The 20,148-nt window shown below is 40.4% G+C and overlaps 1 protein-coding gene and 1 long non-coding RNA gene across 7 annotated transcripts in view; both read left to right on the top strand.

Moving 5' to 3' along the window:
• slc27a6 (solute carrier family 27 member 6) overlaps positions 1 to 20,148 on the top strand; it is a 140,212-nt gene that overhangs the window by 53,050 nt on the left and 67,014 nt on the right. For all 5 annotated transcript variants that reach the window (XM_033646769.2, XM_078162172.1, XM_033646768.2 and 2 more), the window contains 2 exons: positions 392 to 516; positions 10,462 to 10,656. In XM_033646769.2, the coding sequence (XP_033502660.2) occupies positions 392 to 516; positions 10,462 to 10,656 (320 nt within the window). The remainder of the gene's footprint in view (positions 1 to 391; positions 517 to 10,461; positions 10,657 to 20,148) is intronic.
• Positions 10,669 to 14,625, top strand: LOC117269617 (uncharacterized). Of its 2 annotated transcripts, XR_013488146.1 has the most exons (3): positions 12,202 to 12,781; positions 13,090 to 14,091; positions 14,235 to 14,625. It is a non-coding gene; the product is annotated as an uncharacterized LOC117269617 (long non-coding RNA). The 2 variants fall into 2 exon arrangements; XR_004502745.2 differs by having other exon boundaries at positions 10,669 to 14,091.

Here is a 20,148-nt window from a genome sequence, read left to right as displayed (position 1 = left end):
CATTTAACCACTGTCTACAGCTGTCAGAAATGTATCTCACCAGGCAACTGTGCCCTGTGTTTGTAGAACAAGATAAAGTATCTGCACCAGTGCAATGCACATTGCATTGGGTCTAAATGCCCAATAGGACAACACTTCATATGATCTGGTTCATATGAACTGTTGCCTGACCATGTCAGAAAATTTGCTTACCGTATATTTGGAACTGTATAGTTCTGAATGGCCACACTCAAAGCTGGCCATAAATTAAATGTCAATCAACAATATTATTTAAGATCCAAATTGATATTTACAAACATAGGTGGTAGATATACCTAGCATTGAAAACAGGAGAATATAAGAATATCCTTTCATAGTGAATGTAATGACATTGTTGTTTGTTCTATCACAGGTGCAACCTGCATCTTAAAGAGGAAGTTCTCAGCCTCCCAGTTCTGGAATGACTGTCGAAATCATGATGTTACTGTTTTCCAGTATATTGGTGAACTTTGCAGATACCTCTGCAACCAGCCTAAGGTAAGCTTCTGTTAACCTCTTGCAAACATGATAACAAGCCTGTCTCTGTATGGACAGACTGACAGCAACAAAACACTGTTTTTCTGATTCATTTTGTTTTAAAATTGCTATAAAATTTACATTATTGCCTTACTCTCCTAAATTTAAATATACTCTTTGGAAGACTTGATAGTTTACAAAGAAGCAAAATTACAATGATAGTGTGCCCATGTTCTTCCAACATGTCTTATTAGTAATTTCTTTGTTTTCAGAATCATTTATATTAGTTGTAGTTAGTTATATTAGTTATATTAAAAAGACATGCTTTGTCTTGAATCTAATGGACAAACAGCCAAGTCACCTAAACTTTCTATTCTATTCCATTCGGATTTTATTATTCTATTCAATTACTTGCTTTTATCTCAGTGTGACTTGCCCTCATGTTGTTCACATTTAACTTGTTATCCACACAGCAGGCTACAAAACAGCACAGTCAACATACATTGCCACTTAATAAATGACAGAGCAAATGAGTTAGAGTAAAGCAATAGGAAAGCATCAGTTCCTTTCACAGGTGGCAGACTTTTTACTTTGTAGAGAGAGTCCTTGACTACACTTTTCACTGCTACTGGTAAATCATTCAAGTAACATTGTGCACAACTGTGGCAAAAAGACAAGCGGGGTCTTTGTTTTAATATTTGTGTCCTCCCATGGAGGACACGTAGACATGCATGCGCACACACACACAGTGTGAGAGCTCATCCTTTCTTCAGGCTGGACTCAAAGTCCTCTTTGTCTACTCTTCCCCTGTTATTTGGCTGTGTGGGTGGAAGGCTTGCCATGGCTGCCTTCGCCACTGATTGGCAAATGAAAGATGTGGGCATGTACAGCACATAAGCATCTTTTCACAAGGTCAATGTGTGCACACAGGCATGAGTACTATTTACTGCTTGTGTGTAATTACTGCTTGTGTTCACAATGTGCAGACATGGCAAACACCATGTCCTCAGAGCAGAGAATACAAACACCCTTGGCAAGCAGGGGTTTGCTCATCTCTGTTTGTCCAAACGTATTTTTCACTGGATCAGGAGTGCAGAGACCAAGAGTGAACTGTTGATACAACACTTTTTTGGACCCCACATATCAAAATTGTTCTAACTGTTAAAATTTAATGACATCTATTTAAAAGCCTTCTTCTCTATTAAAGAAAACAATAAGTCCTCCCAGCCCACAGTGCACCAGTTCTTCTTCTCCTCCTTCTTCTTCTTCTGTTGTATTTCTCACAGAGTAGTTGCTCAAGCTGTGTTGGCTGCACCATGCAGTTCATACAGGCAGGGCTGGATAACTAACCAAGGTAATTCAGGCAACTACCCCTTGGCCCAAGATCCTCAGGTGCCCCACAGGAGAGGGGATGTGTGTGAAACAGGGATGCATGATAATGTTGGCATGTCATCAGTATCAACTGATACTGATTTTTTTTTTTTAATTGAGAAAGTTAACATGAACAAAACATTAGGTAAATGATACAGCACATGAACAAAACAAAGATATACGAATATGTATGAAGAATATAAAGGTCAATAATTAAAACTGAAGGATAAACAGACAAAAAAATAAACGTGTGTAACTCTTTCACAGTCGCCTGTGTTAATTACCACCAGAGCAGAAAAGATAACTCAAAAGAGTTAACGTGATAACATGTCAAGATAACATGACTTAAGATTCAGTTATTAACTTTATGGTGAAAAAGGGCTTAACGTTACAATATAGTACGAAATGCTGATACTGCTGTGTGAACATAATTTTCACAATCACGTTAAAGTAACCAGACATGCAAATACATTTATCATTTCAGTGTGTTAACAGACTGTTGAATAAAATTTAATGAATATTGCGTGGTGACGTAATGTGGTCACACACATGCACGCAACATTTTTCAATGAGTCAAAGGTCCATTTATTATAGTTGGTCAAGCCACAAGCCATAATACTGTCATATTCAAAACTCGAGTGAGGACGAAGACTGACTCGAGTCAGACTCTAGTCGCAAATTTGAGGGCTTAAGACTTGCTTGACAAACACTGATGAAAGACTTGACTTGGTATTTATGACTTGAGACTTGATGCAAATGACTTGAAAGGACTTGACTTTTAGAATATTTGTATCTTTCTAGACATTGAGAAGTTATGTCTTGTTTTTTAAAATATGATGGCACATATGTCGCAGCGGGGGAGGACCTAATATTCATGCTCATGCCATGAGAGCTCTGTCCTCATGCCTACAGCTCTCCTTGGAGGAATGGAAATATGTGCAGCAGCATCACGAGCTTCACTGTGTGCTTTTATTCAGTTCTATCTGCGTGATGCATGTGTGTTAAGTATTCAAGAACTCATTCAGTATTGAACTAATCTCTCAAGACAGATTCTTGAGTCCCCAGAATATGTCCCCAAATATTTTTTCCAACAGATGTCTGAGTTACAACATGATTGAGCTAACTAGAGTAGTTTCATGTCATATCCGACAACGGGAGGCTTTTAACAGATGACGTCCTGATGTTAGCTTTGCTGCTAGTGTTAGCTGACCCTGTCAGCTGCAGCCACTGATGCTTTCTAGACATCGTGATTTCCCATAACTGAATAAATAGCATCAGATTAGTCTACACGGTGATATAGTGACATGAAAAATGTGATATATAGCTAAACTCTGCTGGTTTTCTACCCAAAGTATTTGCAAACAACACTGCGATTCCCTGGGGGCACCGCCGGAAGTGAAGGGCGTGAGCGATCGCAGAGACCCCTGCACTTCCATTAGTTGAAAAACTCCGGGCTGTGCCTCCAGAGGTAAAGGAAGAAAGAAAAAAAGGGTTTTTTTTTTTGTTTTTTTTTTCTTTTAACCGATGGATTTCCAGATTGGTATTGAACAAGCTTTGCAACTAGTGACACACTAGGCTCTTTGAGATGAACTGCGCCTCATCTGGAAAGTAGACGAGATCAGGCAGCTGCAGCAGGGGGGCGGTGACAAAAACCTGCGGTTAAGTGGGACAGTTTCCAAACAGTTTCCAGCAGCCTTCAGTCCATACACAAAATCACAGAAACACATACATCCTTTCCGATATGATGTAGATTTCTTAAAATATTGTCAGACTTATATATAAATTTGTTCTGTCTCCAATTGTTTTAATCATAATGAATTAATTAAAATATTTTACAGGCGATCTGTAATTTAAGTCCATGGTTCAACCTCCATTTTACATGAATTGACGTGTAAATCAGCATCATATCAGTTTGCTGCTGCAGAGCAGACCTGTCCTCTCAACTACATAGGCCGTGGTGACGCAACGTGGTCGCGCACATGCATGCGACATTTTTTTCAGTGAGTCAAAGGTCTATTTATTATAGTTGGTCAAGCCACAAGCCATAATACTGTCATATTCAAAACAAAATGTCATTTTTATTCAAAACAACAAAAATACATACAAAAATAAAATTAAAATAAAATGCCATTTCTATTTTGACATAAATTCAAATAAATACTCAAATAAGACAAAACCTTTCAACACCTTTCTTTTCTTTTCGAACTTGGAACATGCCATTTTCATTCAATCTAGGCTCCTACTGCTGGCAAAGTATCGATAAGCGTACCACTTCAAAAGCGAAAGTAAAAAAGTGCCGTTCTAGCTAACAGCCTATCAGCTCATTGTTGGCATGGAGATGAAAGCCCATTTACATGTGCTGACCAAACCAAACCCCCACAGTGAAGGAGTCATGTGTTCAGCTCGTGGTCTGCAAATAGGCGGCTTGCGGGGCAGATTTATGTTTATTTATGTTTATGTTTATATTTATTTTATTTGAAGCAGCCCAGGGGTAGTAGTGCCAGCAAGCTTTTTTGTGATTTAGGGATAAACACCTTCCAGGCCACCCTGAGAACACTGATGTTTAAGTTTATATGTAGACTGCAGGGGTCCCAGAATAATCTTATTATACAGTTGACCAACCCAAGGTGTAGTTCTGTTAGATACCAATCCTATATGTGGAAACACTGGTATTTGTGCCTTTTATAAAATGTGTATGAACACTTTTTAAATTGCATTTTTTTGCTGCTCTTATTAGATGCCTTTTACTGAATATCCACAAGTATTTTTTTAATATAATGTGATATAACGCCTTTTTATTGTATTTTTGTTTTATGTACTGTATGTGATTGTATGTTTATTTGGACGTTGGGGTCTGCAATAAAGTTTGATTGATTGATTGAACTGGCACAGAAACAGTGTCAGAACAAAGCTCTAGTGCATTTGTGAAAATATGATCAATGCAAGTTGAAATATTGGTGCCATCATTTTTCTGGCTAATTCTAGTAGGTTTATTAACCATTTGAGATAATCCACATGAATTTGCAATCATTTGAAGCCTTACCTTCAATGAACAATTTAAATTCCTGTCTATGTTTAAATCTCCCATAAAATAAATTTCACATCCATGTTCTAACGTCTCACATATTTTGTCTAGATACTCAGAATTCGCACTAGGAGGTCTATAACAGCAACCAAAAAGCATTGGCTTCAAATGTGGCAACTGTACTTGCAGCCAAATCACTTCAGTGTCACTTAAAATTAAATCCTCTCTTATTTTCACCGGTATGTGATTTTGAATATAAAATGCCACCCCTCCGCCAAATGCATTCCTATCTTTCCTGAAAATACTGTATCCATCTACCATTACTGCCCCATCTTCAAATGTTGAGTCAAGATGAGTTTCTGAAACTGCTAAAATGTGTAAATTATCTGAATGTAATATGTCTGCTATTTCGGCCAATTTGTTTGTTATGCTACAAATATTGATGTGAGACATCCTTAATCCCTTTTTAGGTAATCTAGAATATTTTAACATAACATTCATTCAAAAAGATATCTGCCATCTTTAAACTCAGAATGGGAGCAACACAATTTACGTATTGCGAATACATACAAAATAAAACATACACCTACACAAACCAGACACGGACAAAACACAAATACATAAACACGGGTCATATTAAGTAGGCTAAGTTACAGTATCATCACTGTGTGGTTTATGTCTTAGTTAAATAAAATGTATCACCCCTTACTAATAATACTTTATTGGAGATTAACAAAAGCCATCTTAACTACAACTTATAATATATTTAATTATACTTTTAATTTATACATGTTAATCCTCAGTTTAACAAGATAAAAGAAAAACAAACAAAAGAAAAACAAACAAATGCTACCATACATGTAGCCTTATATCATAATCACTTAATCTCCCATTATAGTAAGTTATTTTAGTCTATTGTGCCTTGAGAACATCCTAATAATTAACCAAGGGAAAATCAGAACAACCAAGGATGCATAAGCTTTATCTATCACCTGCTCTTTTACTTGATGGATCCTTGTATTATTCATTCTTGATTTATTTTCTAAAAACTCCACTTTTTCAGACAGAAGTTTTTCTTGCTGTAGCAGGTGAATTAGTGCTTCAATATTAGTTGATTCTCTCACCTCCAAGTCGTTAATTCTTTGTTGCGCAGCCTTAACGTTGCAGACAGCAGGTCGCCATTTGAGGGCCACTGGTCTATATAGTATGTGCGTTGGAGCTCAGCACTGCACCGTCCTAACCACGGTAAATCCAGAGGCTGCTGCCTAACGAGATCCTTCACAGAAAAAAAAACAGTTTTATATCCAAAGGCCAATGCCAAAAAAACAAGTTGTGCAAGGATGAGTCCTGCAGTGCTGTGTCGTTCTCTTTTGATGATGTGTTATCCTCTCTTGATCTGCCGACCGTAGTAAAATCAACTACTGAGCTAGCTAATGGCTAGCGAGCTAAAGTCCACACTAGTTTAAAACTGCTGAAGTAGCTAGCTAGATGCTAGTGGGCTAAACCGTCCACACAATTCTTCCAACATGGCACTTTGTCAAAACATTCACAGTCACTGAGCAAAAGTCCCACACTCTCTATGCTCCTGTGTTTAAAGTCAGTTCTTATCAACTCACTATTTAGTGCTTTTTCCGATGGCTGCTCCTCTCAATGCTACCATCTCTCCAGGGTTGCCAGGTCTGACACTTTTCTTCTTTGCCCCTGGGATAGGCTGACAGCTTAACAAGCTAATTAACACCCATTCAACTTGAACTTATAATTTTCTTAAACCATTACAAAGTAAAACACCCTCAGAAAACAAAAGGCTGTGAAATATTATTTTTCTTAGGGCTTTCAAATTTTGAAGGAAATGTTCTTCATAATTGCATATATTTTTTCAGAAAATGAAAAAATAGTAATAGCCTACACAATGCAAACACAAATACATGGTCTTTAAAGGGAAATTTCGGTTTATTTCAACCCGTCTCCTATCGTCCTAAATTTGTTTCAAGTGACTAGTGACATAAAAATAATAGTTAGCATGTTAGCTGTTAGCCTAGATACAGCCGTAGCGTCAGACCTGTTAAAACGTAAGTGAACGGGCATCCCTTCAAGTGCAAAGTTAGTCCACTAAACAAGCTTTTTTTCCACAAAGACCGCCTCATATCGTTAGGATAAATGTCAGAGAACATATAGAAAACGACATGTAAACGTGTTGTCTTACCTTACCGGTGTGGTGCCATGTTTGTTTACCATTTAGCTCTGCTTTCCAAAGCGCTGCCGAAATCTCGCGAGAACAAGCAGCAACAGCTGGAAGGCAGAACCGGACAGTAGCCTGAAAGGTTCATTCATTTATTTTATGAAAGATTTATAGAATAATGGCTGACTTTTTGCCAGACTTCGACTTTGTGGAGGAGGAATTTGATTTTGCAGAGTTTGATGGCCGCCCTTATTTATTTGAGCCAGAATACACTGATGAAGAGCTTCGTGAAATTGAAGAACGGAGGAGGAGGAGAGAGCAAGGCGCAACAGGTAGAGGACGAGAGAGGAGGAATGGCTGCTGCAAGGCTGCGTAGCTCTGGAGATTGGTGGTGTACCTGTGAATGCTGTGCCCCAGTGCCCACAGAAGAGGAATGCCTCTGTTGCAAGGAATGGGAGCGGTTGCAGCCTTATTTTCAAGGTCTGGATGTGACCGAGGACGAGACACCTCCACCTGGAGTAGTATCCAGCTGGGCTTTATCTAGAGCTGGCGAGATTTCAGGCACGGTATGAGATCGCTGCTTGTTCTCGCGATATTTCGGCCGCGCTTTGGAAAGCAGAGCTAGATGGTAAACAAACATGGCAGCACACCGGTAAGGTAAGACAACACGTTTACATGTCGTTTTCTATATGTTCTCTGACGTTTATCCTAACGATATGAGGCGGTCTTTGTGGAAAAAAAGCTTCACTTACGTTTTAACAGGTCTGATGCTACTATGCACCCTGGGTGTATCTAGGCTAACGGCTAACACGCTAACTATTATTTTTATGTCACTAGTCACTTGAAACAAATTTAGGACGATAGGAGACAGGTTGAAATGAACCGAAATTTCCCTTTAACCAGGGTGTCACATAAGTAGGCCTATACAAATGAAAATACATATTAAAATAAAGACAAACTTGGGTAGAAGCATACAGATAAAGAGGTATATTCAGTCAGAGAATTAGGGGAAGAAAGTTGCATAATTTTTCACAATATATGGATATATCAATATCAGCAAAAAAGCCAATATTGTGCATCCCTGGTGTGAGACAAGGCCTCCTGGCCAACAAAACAAAATGGCTGACAACAGAAATTTACAACAAAGATGACTGCATCAAAGATGGCCTCTGAGAGAGAGGGAGGTTCTGCTTGAACATGAGGTCGGTAGAAGAACAGAGGAACGAAGAAACCATGTGAAATGGAAACGTTGAGTCCCCTCTCTGATCTATGTTTCAAACAGTTCAATGTGTTAAGTGTGTGATCTGTGCAGACTAATGGTGCCAGGTTAGAATCAGACTGATTAGATTGCATGCAACACCTGGTGTCTGTATAAGGCATACTAACATTGATTTAGTGGTGGCACAGCCAGCTAACCAATAGCCTGACTACAAAATGACCACAACTATAAAACTAAGTGAACAGAGTTAAATCAATGATGTTACACATAAAGTAATAGAAGTTAAACAGTCTTGCTTTGCGCATTTCTGCAAACATTATCTAGGCCCATTTGTTACATTACCAGTGCATGGATGGAATGAAGAAGAACCTAAGTAGAAATAATATTATATTATGGGGTGGTTGTATAGCATTCTTTGTGATGTGTAGGTAGTCATTATGTATTCATGGCAAGACTTTTTTTCCTTGAGAGCTGCAGTTTGAAAGCTTGTTGCATAACTGACTTTTATCTATATAAAATTCAAGAATGATAGAATATATATATCCCAGATAGCACACATACATCTGGCCGACGTCGGCCTGAGGACGACACATCGGCCCTGAATTTATAACGTCTGACAAGCGTCGGCCGCATGGGCGGATATCTTTAAATTTAATACTCTTTTGTCCCAGCTCATCAAACGTCTCTGTTACGTCGGCTTTGGGTCGGCCCAGTGCCGTAGAATGTCTGCCCACATACGGAAGTCGCCACAGAGGCGGGATTTCATTTCCGCGATGTTTATTCGGAACTGAGGTCGCAGCACACAGCATCTCATCAGTTGGTTTCAGGTAAGCTAACTGGAATAAACTGGCAGAAAATAGCTTTGTTGTTTCTTCTGTGACCGTTAAAAGAGGTTCCTGGTGAGTGGCGAGGCACGACTGGGTGTATATAGCTTAGCACATGTCCCCACCAACTAGCGTTATCTTTCGTTAGCTGTTAGCTAGTTTAGCGGTTTAGCTCATGTTATGCTAACAGGCTACAACTGTGGTGTTTTCATGTTATTTTCCCTAGTTGATATTATCTGCTCATCTGGTTATCGTGAGCACTCATTTTGGGTTAAAGTGGAAGTGCCCGGAGTTGCCACCCGTGGTCCCGCGGCCCCCCGGCCTGGCCTCCGGGGCCCTGGACGTGTGCTCAAGTGTCTGGGAGAAGAGCGGAGAGGAGCACGGAGGTCAGGTGGGGCGGGCCAACACTGTGTATCCCAGAACGGGTGCTGAAGTGTCGGTGAGACCAGCAGAGAGGAGCGCGGAGGTCAAATAGTGAAGTTTAAGGATGCCTTCAGTATGTTGTTAATGTGATTTTATGGGCAATTTATCAGTCGAGGTCTCCTCCTCTGCAAAGCAAACTGACCCGGTGGCTACAGGTAATAGCACAGCTTTGAAACCACAGTTTTTCCGAGATGAAGGACTGATTGTTGAGCTGCTGTTAACAGTTAATGGAGTTAATGGATCCCGTTATTTAACCGTTTCAACACTAAATGAAGCAGAGTGACGGACCCAAAGCCTTCAATCTGGCTAAAAGACAGCTGAAATGCTAAAAAAAATACAGTGGTGAAGTTGGGATTTCTTTCTTGAAGTCATGTGCTCATCGTCTTTTCTGTGTCTTGCAGGCTGCCAGGAGAAGCGGACTGGCCGTCAGATATTGTTTGTGGAAATTTGAAAATAAAGTTTGTCAAATTGACTTTTGTCTCTTCATTGTGCACACTTAAACACGAAATAGGGTAACAGTCAGCTATTTTTGAATGTTAGCACTGATTTCTCACATTGGATGGTGAAATATTTGTAGTTTGTAAGGTCCGACCTAAATGAATAAAGGTCGTAGTTAACGAAGCATATGAATATTAATAAAGGAACGCCTACTGAGCGCAGCTTATTTTATTGATCGTTTGAACGTCGCGTGGTGGTCATTTTCGATTAAAGGCCGACGTCTCAGCGACGTCTTGGCAATGAGCAAACGCTCTCCCTGCTACGTCTTAACAATCTAAACTTGATACATCGGGCCGACGTCGGCCAGATGTATGTGTGCTATCTGGGATTCTATCATTCTTGAATTTTACATGTCACTGAGAAATGATCAGTTGGCACCTGTTAGATCTGTTTTGTTAATATCATCACATCCCTCTCCCTCCATCAGACAGAGATTGATAAAATTCACAAGGTGCGTATGGGAGTTGGGAATGGACTGCGACAGGACGTCTGGCGGGAGTTCCAGAGTCGCTTTGGAAACATTAAAATGTGCGAGGTGTATGGCTCCACTGAGGGAAACCTGTGTTTCATGAACCACATCGGCAAAATTGGAACTGTGGGCCGCTCCAACTTCTTCTACAGGGTGAGTATTTTGTAATCTTAAGGTGTTAGGTCTGCAAGATGTAAAGAGGGGATGAATTCCTTACAAGTAGTAAATGTGGGCACATTACCCAAACAGGAAGTCCCATGTCACACACTTCACTTAATACACCTTGCTGGCACATTAACTATGTCTTTACCTTACTGTAGGCAACGTTATCAGCCACTTATAGTTACAGGCCTTCACTCTGCCAAAAAGACCAAAAAATAAAGAAGCAAAAAGCACAAGCGTTGGAAGTCTAGTTAGTTAGTAGCAGGATTAGGTATAATGTTGGAGATATGGCCAGAAACTTAGTTTAAAATATTACGAAAAAACTAAACAAACATTATTACAGAATGTGAAGAAATAACAGGTTTGATATGTATAAGATGTCTTTGTATTGTGTTGCTGTGATATACAAATAAGCATGCTAACCAGTTAGCCTCGGCCCATTGTGTCTTGCAATACCATTTTTACCCTGAGAGCGGTTTATGAAAAACTGTAGCATCCAGTCTACCCTCAGTCACATGAAAGAACAAAGAGGTAGAGCTGCCCCGAGGGCCGAGGGCTCGTCAGTCATGGTAAAGGTGCAGCCCCCAATTAAGCTGGGTACACACATAAAGATATATAATGATACTGATTTTGTCCCGATTTTCCCCCCTCCCCACCAAGGATGGCAAACGCCTGATTATCTTATGTCTCATAAGATTATCCTGTTGTGTGAGGTGTGTTAAGAGTCAATTTGTCCTGATAATCTGCTAGGTAAAGGGTAGGGGTCGACAATCGTAAATATTAAACTTTTTCAATATTTCCGGTCAAAAATCCTTGTGTGTGGGGAAAGTCGACGACCTCCAAGTCCTGACTCCGTGAATTGTGACGTGGAACGGACGTGGAACGGAGTCAGAGAGCTGACTGAGGAACAAGGAAGCAGACATAGGAAATAAACAAGTAAGCATGGCCGACCCGAAGCACAGAGGTGGACGTCGGAAATGGAGGACCAGCTCGTAGATCTGTGGAAAATACAGGAATGTTTATATAATATCTCCGCCAAGTTGTATCACAACAGGAATGACAAGGGCAAGAGTTGGTGAAGAAATTGCCAGTGCCATGGAGTTATCAGGTAAGCTAATAGCTAGCTAGCTAGCTAACAGCTAGACTTGCTCCAGCCAGTGGTGTAATCATAGTAGCTAATGTTAAACCAGCTAGAAAGCTAGTAAAGCTGTAATCTCCCTGTTCCATCAAATGCTACTCCAAAACCCAGCCTCACTTGGCAACTAGCAAGCTCACGGCTAGCATTGGTAGCTAGCACTAGCCAGCACTTACACTCGCGTGTGTGTGTGTGTGTGTGTGTGTGTGTGTGTGTGTGTGGGTGTTTGGAGAGGAGGGTTGTGGAGGGGGATGATATGTAGATTCTGAGTCTCATATAAAGCTGTCATTAAAGGGAAATTTCGGTTTATTTCAACCTGTCTCCTATCATCCTAAATTAGGATAAATGTCAGAGAACATATAGAAAACGACATGTAAACATGTTGTCTTACCTTACCGGTGCCATGTTTGTTTACCATTTAGCTCTGCTTTCCAAAGTGCGGCCAAAATATCGCGAGAACAAGCAGCAACAGCTGGAAGGCAGAACCGGACAGGTGTGGTGCCATGTTTGTTGTTTACCATTTAGCTAAGGCTGCAACCGGTCCCATTCCTTGCAACAGAGGTATTCCTCTTCTGTGGGCACTGGCGTACAGCATTGACAGGTAACGTTACACCACCAATCTCCAAAGCTAAATCCTTCCAGCAGCCATTCCTCCTCTGTCGTCCTCTAACGTTACCTGTTGCGCCTCTCTCTCTCTCTCTCTTCCTCCATTCTTCAATTTCACAAAGCTCTTCGTCAGTGTATTCTGGCTCAAATAAATAAGGGCGGCCATCGCCTCTCGATGTGGAAAGCCTATATACTAACATTCCACATTTAGGTGGTCTTCAGAGTTGTTGTCTTACCTTACGGTGTGTTTACCATTTACCTCTGCTTCCCAAAGTGCGGCCGAAATATCGCGAGAACAAGCAGCGATCGCATGCCGTGCCTGAAATCTCGTGAGACCAAGCCGCAGGCAGGCAGAACCGGACAGTAGCCTGAAAGGTTCATTCATTTATTTTATGAAAGATTTATAGAATAATGGCTGACTTTTTGCCAGACTTAGACTTTGTGGAGGAGGAATTTGATTTTGCAGAGTTTGATGGCCGCACTTATTTATTTGAGCCAGAATACACTGACAAAGAGCTTCTTGAAATTGAAGAATGGAGGAGGAGAGAGAGAGAGAGGCGCAACAGGTAGAGGACGAGAGAGGAGGAATGGCTGCTGGAAGGCTGCGTAGCTCTGGAGATTGGTGGTGTACCTGTGAATGCTGTGCCCCAGTGCCCACAGAAGAGGAGTGCTTCTGTTGCAAGGAATGGGACCGGTTGCAGCCTTATTTTCAAGGTCTGGATGTGACCGAGGACAAGACACCTCCACCTGGAGTAGTATCCAGCTGGGCTTTATCTAGAGCTCGCGAGATTTCAGGCACGGTATGAGATCGCTGCTTGTTCTCGCGATATTTCGGCCGCGCTTTGGAAAGCAGAGCTAAATGGTAAACAAACATGGCACCACACCGGTAAGGTAAGACAACACGTTTACATGTCGTTTTCTATATGTTCTCTGACATTTATCCTAACGATATGAGGCAGTCTTTGTGGAAAAAAAGCTTGTTTAGTGGACTAACTTTGCACTTGAAGGTTGCCCGTTCACTTACGTTTTAACAGGTCTGACGCTACTATGCGCCCCAGCTGTGTCTAGGCTAACAGCTAACATGCTAACTATTATTTTTATGTCACTAGTCACTTGAAACAAATTTAGGACGATAGGAGACAGGTTGAAATAAACCGAAATTTCCCTTTAACTGCCTCTTAACTCTAGTCTTTATGACTGGATAGTTAATAAGCTTCAACTCTGCTGTAACTTGCACCCCAAAGTGGTGTCACCGTCTGCCACTGCTTCTATTTACCTGAAAAGTAGTAGACACCTGCTGCAAGATTATTACTTTATCCAATTCAATGGAATCAGCACATTGGATTTTCTGGGGCTTTTTGGTCAGATAGGGGGGTTCAGGAGTATGGGCATGTAGTGGAGTACGTGTGTGTGTGTGTGTGTGTGTGAGAGAGAGAGAGACAGAGAGACAGAGAGACAGAGAGACACAGAGAATGAAAATAAAGTAATATTATTTGTTGGTGCTCATAATTGCAGTGGAAGAAGTATGTGCAAAAGCCACATCATTAAGGACCCAGTATTCCAAAGTACTGAAAAGCAAACCCAGTGGGAGTGGAGAGATGGCCTTGACGGGAAAGCAAAAGTAGATGCTCAAGTTCCTGTCCTTCTTGAAAACACACGTCATCCAACGTGCTACAGAGGCCAGTGTAAGTGCTATATTAGACTACTGTAGTTCTTTCTTTTTGATCATTATTGCCTTTTTTCTTTTAATAGTTGTATTTTAGTAATCATGTTATACGGAGATATATCAAGCAATACCAGAAAATACCATTTCATCCTTTTATGACAGCTTCCCACCTCCATGAAAGATACCCTGGCTGCAGAGAAGCTTCCAAGTGATGAAGATGAAGTGCCCGAGCTGTCAGAAGATCCGAAGTCAGCAAGTGCCTCTCAGTCTCGATCATCTAGAGTCAAGCGGCAGATCGTGACGGCTTTATATGAGACTCAGGAATCTACATACCATCCACAACCCTCCTCTCTAAACACACACACACAAGCACTACCTCTCCATGTACCTCCACCTTTTCAAACCTATACACACATACAAGCACTACCTCATCAATACCAGCCTCATCTCAGTCAGACTAGCTTCCAGAGAATGCTAGAGAGTGATGACGACACATCACAGGGGCAGTTGGAGCAGTATTAACGGAGTATTAAAAAACAAAAAAAAAAAAAAAGAACACTTATGTGCACTTGAGTGGACCATGTCCTTCTAGCAGGAAGCACCAATGACTTGTTCTGGGTCGGAAGCTTGAAGCCTGTGTTTTTTTTTTTTCTGAAAGCACACTGTTATTCTTCAGAATGTCATGCAAGGTACTTTAAAATACTATTTCAAACTGTTTCAATTACTTATCTGTTCTTGATTTGTTAATGTTGGTCAACAACACTTCACAATAATTGAAGCAGGCTCTAAAAATGTTTACACTTTTGTCACTAGCAGTGTTATAGTTGTATGATGCCACATTGTTTATACTTTTTTATAAAAAAATATATATATAATTTATACTTGAGACAGTATTTTCTATGTTTACTTTTTTTTAAGATTTATGAGAAAATGTTTACATTTCAATTGATGACAAGACAAATAGACTGGAAAAATGTTTTTCTTTATTCACAAATAAAAAAGGTAAAGCCATTAAGTGTCAGTTACATATTTATTTTTAATGCAAAGATACTAAAGAAATGTTTTATGAGTCCAAGTTTTTATTTCAAAATAAACATAATCCCCTGCATTTTTCATTGTTGCTCCAAAAAGTCTATATGTAGTTATCCTGCCAGGGAACCTGTCCTGCTGGTGTAACAAAGTAGCTCTTCAGGTTGTCTCTCAGTGCTTTGGCAGCCATGGAGCTGTTGCCACATCTTCCTGGTTGAAGAGGGAGCAGGGCTCCCAGGCCATTAGCTCTGCAGGTACCCTCCACAAGCCTGGGGTTTTCATCCACCTGTATCAGCCAGCCCTGGAGGTGTGTATGTGTCAGACCTCACCTCACACAAGTAGTTGTGGAGACACAGTAGCGAAAGCCATCTTCTGCACCTTGTTAGGGTTCAGCATTATAGTGGTGAGGAATACTCTCCACCTGTTTGCCCATATTCCGAAACCGTTTTTGACCACTCTGCATGCACGCGAAATTCTGTAATTGAAGACTCTCTGCTGATGGTCCATGTGGCAGTATGAGTACGGTTTCATAAGGTCAGGGCACAGAGGGTAGGCATCATCTCCAAGGAACATATAAGGGGCTTGGATGTCAGAGCCTGGGAGCAGATCTGCTGCAGGGAGGTTGAGGAGACCGCTGTCAAGTGCTTGCTTGAAATCTGACTCCGCAAACACTCCTGCATCAGATGCTCTGCCCTGGGCTCCCACACTGATGTACCTGTCAAGACACTTTTATTTATATAGCCTATTTACAACAGCTGCAGCTGAACCAAAGTGCTGCACAGGTAACAAAGAGCAAAAGAGAAATATACATATACAGAACATAAAACCTGCTTACCTGAACCTGTACCTGGCATTGACGACAGCCATCATCAGCACAGAGCATCGTTCTTTGTAATTTCGAAAGGTGCTCCCGCTGTGTGCTGGTGGCAGTATATTTATGTGTTTTCCATCGATCGTGCCTAGGCAGTGGTTAAATTGCCACTTTTGATGGAAGTCTTTGGCGATCTCCAACCATTCCTCTACTGTAGTGGGTGTCTGAAATAACAAGTTTTGTTTACATGAGTGTCATGAGTCTTCTAAACTGTTGCAGCTTCAACAGTAACCTAGACTAGTAGTGGTAGTAGTTAGTAGTACTACTACTAGTAGTAGTAGTAGTAGTAATAATATAATGGGGCAGCTTAGCTCAATATATCACAACAATCGTTCATTTTGTGATGAAAGCGCAAAATTTGGTACATGTGTTGGTGGATATATTTCAAACAAATCTGGATATCGGGGCATCGCAAAAACGCACCCTAGTTGCCGTAGCAACCATTATTCAATAAAATTAATCAAAATATTTAAACGATTCATTACAATATTTAAAAAATGTAAATATGTATTAAACTAAGAAAAATACAGTTAGACACACTCACAGTTCACATTAAATTAAGAACAAGCGCAAATTCGCAATAGCTGCAACCTCATGCATGCATCCACACAACATGCACACACACAACCTCAAGAAAAGCAAAATTTTCATTTTGAAATGCTTAGTATAGCGCCACCTATGAATGAATCCTCGTCATTCTTTCTGGCATGGTTACTCATGGTCTCTAGTTGCAGTATGCAAATTTCGAACATTTTGGTCAAGTACTTTTTGAATTATTCAAGAAAAGCTTTTTGGACCGACCGACCAACCGACCAACCAACCAAAAATGGCTGCCAGTGGTTACTGGCATGGAATGGTTTGGCTATCCTCAGGGTTCCTACGCAAGTATGGAAAGTATGGAAAAGTATGGAAATAAATTTGATCAATTTCCAGGTATTAAAAAGTATGGAAAATGAAAAATAAAGTATGGAAAAATATTTATGTTCCCAGACTATTACCACTGTTCTAAAATACTGTTTTCCAAAATAGAAAATTAGGTATTTCCAAAAATAATTTAATCAATCCGGATCGTGTTTTATGCCGGGCCAAGCACAGTTTGTGAGAGCAAACGTCTCAGAAAACCTAGCGCCCCTTTTACTTGATTGACAAGGGAACTGCCCATTGATCTGACAGCCCATTGTTCCAACCATATTAAACCCATTATTCTGAAGTCCCGTTGTTCCAAAATCATCATGATGCCCTGTGGTTAAGGTCTGGTTAGGTTTAGGCACAAAAACCACTTGGTTAGGGTCAGGAAAAGATCATGGTGTGGGTTAAAATGAAAAAGAAAGTGGCAAACACATAAGCCGTGAGCCTGCTTCACCTCCCAGCTGACCCAGAGCCGGTCACAGCGCACGATCATGGTAGAAATACGCCCGCCGGGAGCCGTTCAGCACCGCGGACCGTCAGACTAATGGGATGTCGGACCAATGGGCTGTCGGACCAATGACATGGACCCATTGACAAGTGGTATGTCCAGTCCGCTGCCCCATGACCCTCCTCCAACCCCCCAGGTATCAAGTTTCACTCCAACACTGCACCTTCGACAAGAAGACGAGTTTCACGTGGTTCACAATGGGTAGATGCAAGTTTTTGGATGGATGGCTTGACAATACCGTATATAAATGCTGGTTGGCCAAGGATTCCCAATTCACACCCACAGCTAGATGCAAGCTTTGTGTGAAATCGATTGACATCGCCAACATGGGGGAGAAGGCGATCTGGGCCACATGAAAGGAAAAAACACCGATGTCTCGTTACTGCATCTCTTGCACCCAGAGTCCCAACCTTTTTGCCTCAGCCCAGACATTGAACTTATCTGAGTTTTTATTTGCATGCCATTATGGTACTTGGCTACAATCGCCTATTAAGAATAATTAAATATTAAATATGATGTGAAATATGATACACTGATATATTTACTCAGATGTCGCATATTCTCTGGAAAAAAAAAAACACAGAGAAAAAAAAACGCAAATTAGGGTATGGAAAAGTATGGAATTTTTAAATTCCAAATGTGTAGGAACCCTGTATCCTATAGGTGCTGTTTCATGTTTTTAGTGCCACAAATATAATTTAGAGGCATATTAAAGTGGAAAAAGCTTTATAAAAATGTAATAGAACAGAACAAGAGCTTTTTAAAACATTTTATTAGCTTCTCATTCACAGTTTACGGCCTCCTCTTTGGCTTATCTTCCTGTGTTGCTCCTTAAAAAGCAAAAAATTAAAATATTTTAATCATTTGCCAGATTAGTGGGGCAGCATAGCTCAATATTTTTCTAGAATTTTTCAATTTTGTGATAAAAGCACCAAATTTGGCAGATGTGTTGACAAATATATTTAGAACAAATCTGGATATTGGGGCATCAGAATCCTACCTGCCCATGGACCCATCCCGTGGATTGGATCCACTCCAAAATGTAATGGCTTCTAAGTTGGACCATGCTACATGCCTCCATCAAGTTTTGTGAAAATCGTTTGGAAAGTTTTCACATAATCCTCATCCAAAAAATGAATGGAGGTCCGTGGACGCGCCCCCTGAGTTGGATCAACACCAAAATTTAATATATTTTAAGTTGGCATGTGTTACATCCCTCCACCGAATTTTGTGAAAATCGGTCAGGCAGTTTTTGTATAATTCTGCTAACAAACTAATAAATTGGGCGGCATAGCTAAAAAAAAAAATGTTTTTGTGATAAAAGCGCCAAATTTGGTACATTTATAGCTTAATATACTGGAATAGAACACCTTGGTCAGCCCCCCCAAGCTGCTGTTACCATGTTTTCAGCACCACAAATATGATTTAGAGACCAGTTAAAGTGAAAAATATGTTTCATTCGAAACAGGCAAGAGCTTTCACTATCTTGCAGCCCACCAAATGGCTGCATGTCTCAGACCAGAGATGTCATGTGCCCTTCCAATGTTCCATGCTTTGACAGGCTGTGACATCATATCCAGCTTTGCTGGACATGGAAAGAAGGCAGCATGGTCAACATGGAAGTCGCTGCCAGAACTGACAGATGCACCAATGACGCTGGCAAGTGGACCAAAGGACATCCCAGATGATGCAATGAGCATTATTGAGAGGTTTGTCATACTTCTCTTTGACAGAACCAAAAGCTCTTGTTCTGTTCTATTACATTTTTATAAAGCTTTTCCAATTTAATATGCCTATAAATTACATTTGTGGCACTAAAAACATGAAACAGCACTTATAGCCAAACCATTCCATGCCAGTAACCACTGGCAGCCATTTTTGGTTGGTTGGTTGGTCGGTTGGTCGGTCGGTCCAAAAAGCTTTTCTTGAATAATTCAAAAAGTACTTGACCAAAAATGTTTGAAATTTGCATACTGCAAGTAGAGACCATGAGTAACTATGCCAGAAAAAATGACCAGGATTCATTCATAGGTGGCGCTATACTAAGCATTTCAAAATGAAAATTTTGCTTTTCTTGAGGTTGTGTGTATGCATGTTGTGTGGATGCATGCATGTATGAGGTCGCAGCTATTGCGAATTTGCGCTTGTTCTTGATTTAATGTGAACTGTGAGTGTGTCTAACTGTATTTTTCTTAATTTAATACATAATTACATTTTTAAAATATTGTAATGAATCATTTAAATTTTGATTAATTTTCCACCAACACATGTACCAAATTTTGTGCTTTCATCACAAAATGAACAATAGTTTAGCTATGCCGCCCCACTAATAATAATAATAGGCCCAAAAATAATGAACATTACACATTCTCAGTTGACACAGATACAGTGATTCTAATGCAAAGACATCTTATTTGTACAAATATACAAGCTGATGACTACAGATAAACAAGCTTATCTTCAGATATTCATCTCGAAGTGTCTGGTGCAGGGCTTTGCATGTTTTCACCACAATCAAGGAGATTGTGGATTCTCCAACCCTGAATTGGAAAGAAAGAAAGAAAGAAAGAAGGAAAGAAAGAAAGAAAGAAAAAAAGAAAGAATACATAGGCTAACATTTAGTTTCTGCACCAGCAAGTGTGTGTGTGTGTGTGTGTGTGTGTGTGGGTGTGTGTGTGTGGAACACAACAGCTTCATATCTTGAGCTATGAACCTGTTGCCAGGTAGCGGAGAGTTAAAGCCAGTTTCTCCTTGGCAGT

Source organism: Epinephelus lanceolatus, chromosome 19 (assembly GCF_041903045.1).
Source record: "Epinephelus lanceolatus isolate andai-2023 chromosome 19, ASM4190304v1, whole genome shotgun sequence".
Classification (NCBI taxonomy): domain Eukaryota; kingdom Metazoa; phylum Chordata; class Actinopteri; order Perciformes; family Serranidae; genus Epinephelus; species Epinephelus lanceolatus.
This window is presented reverse-complemented; position numbering and strand designations above follow the sequence as displayed.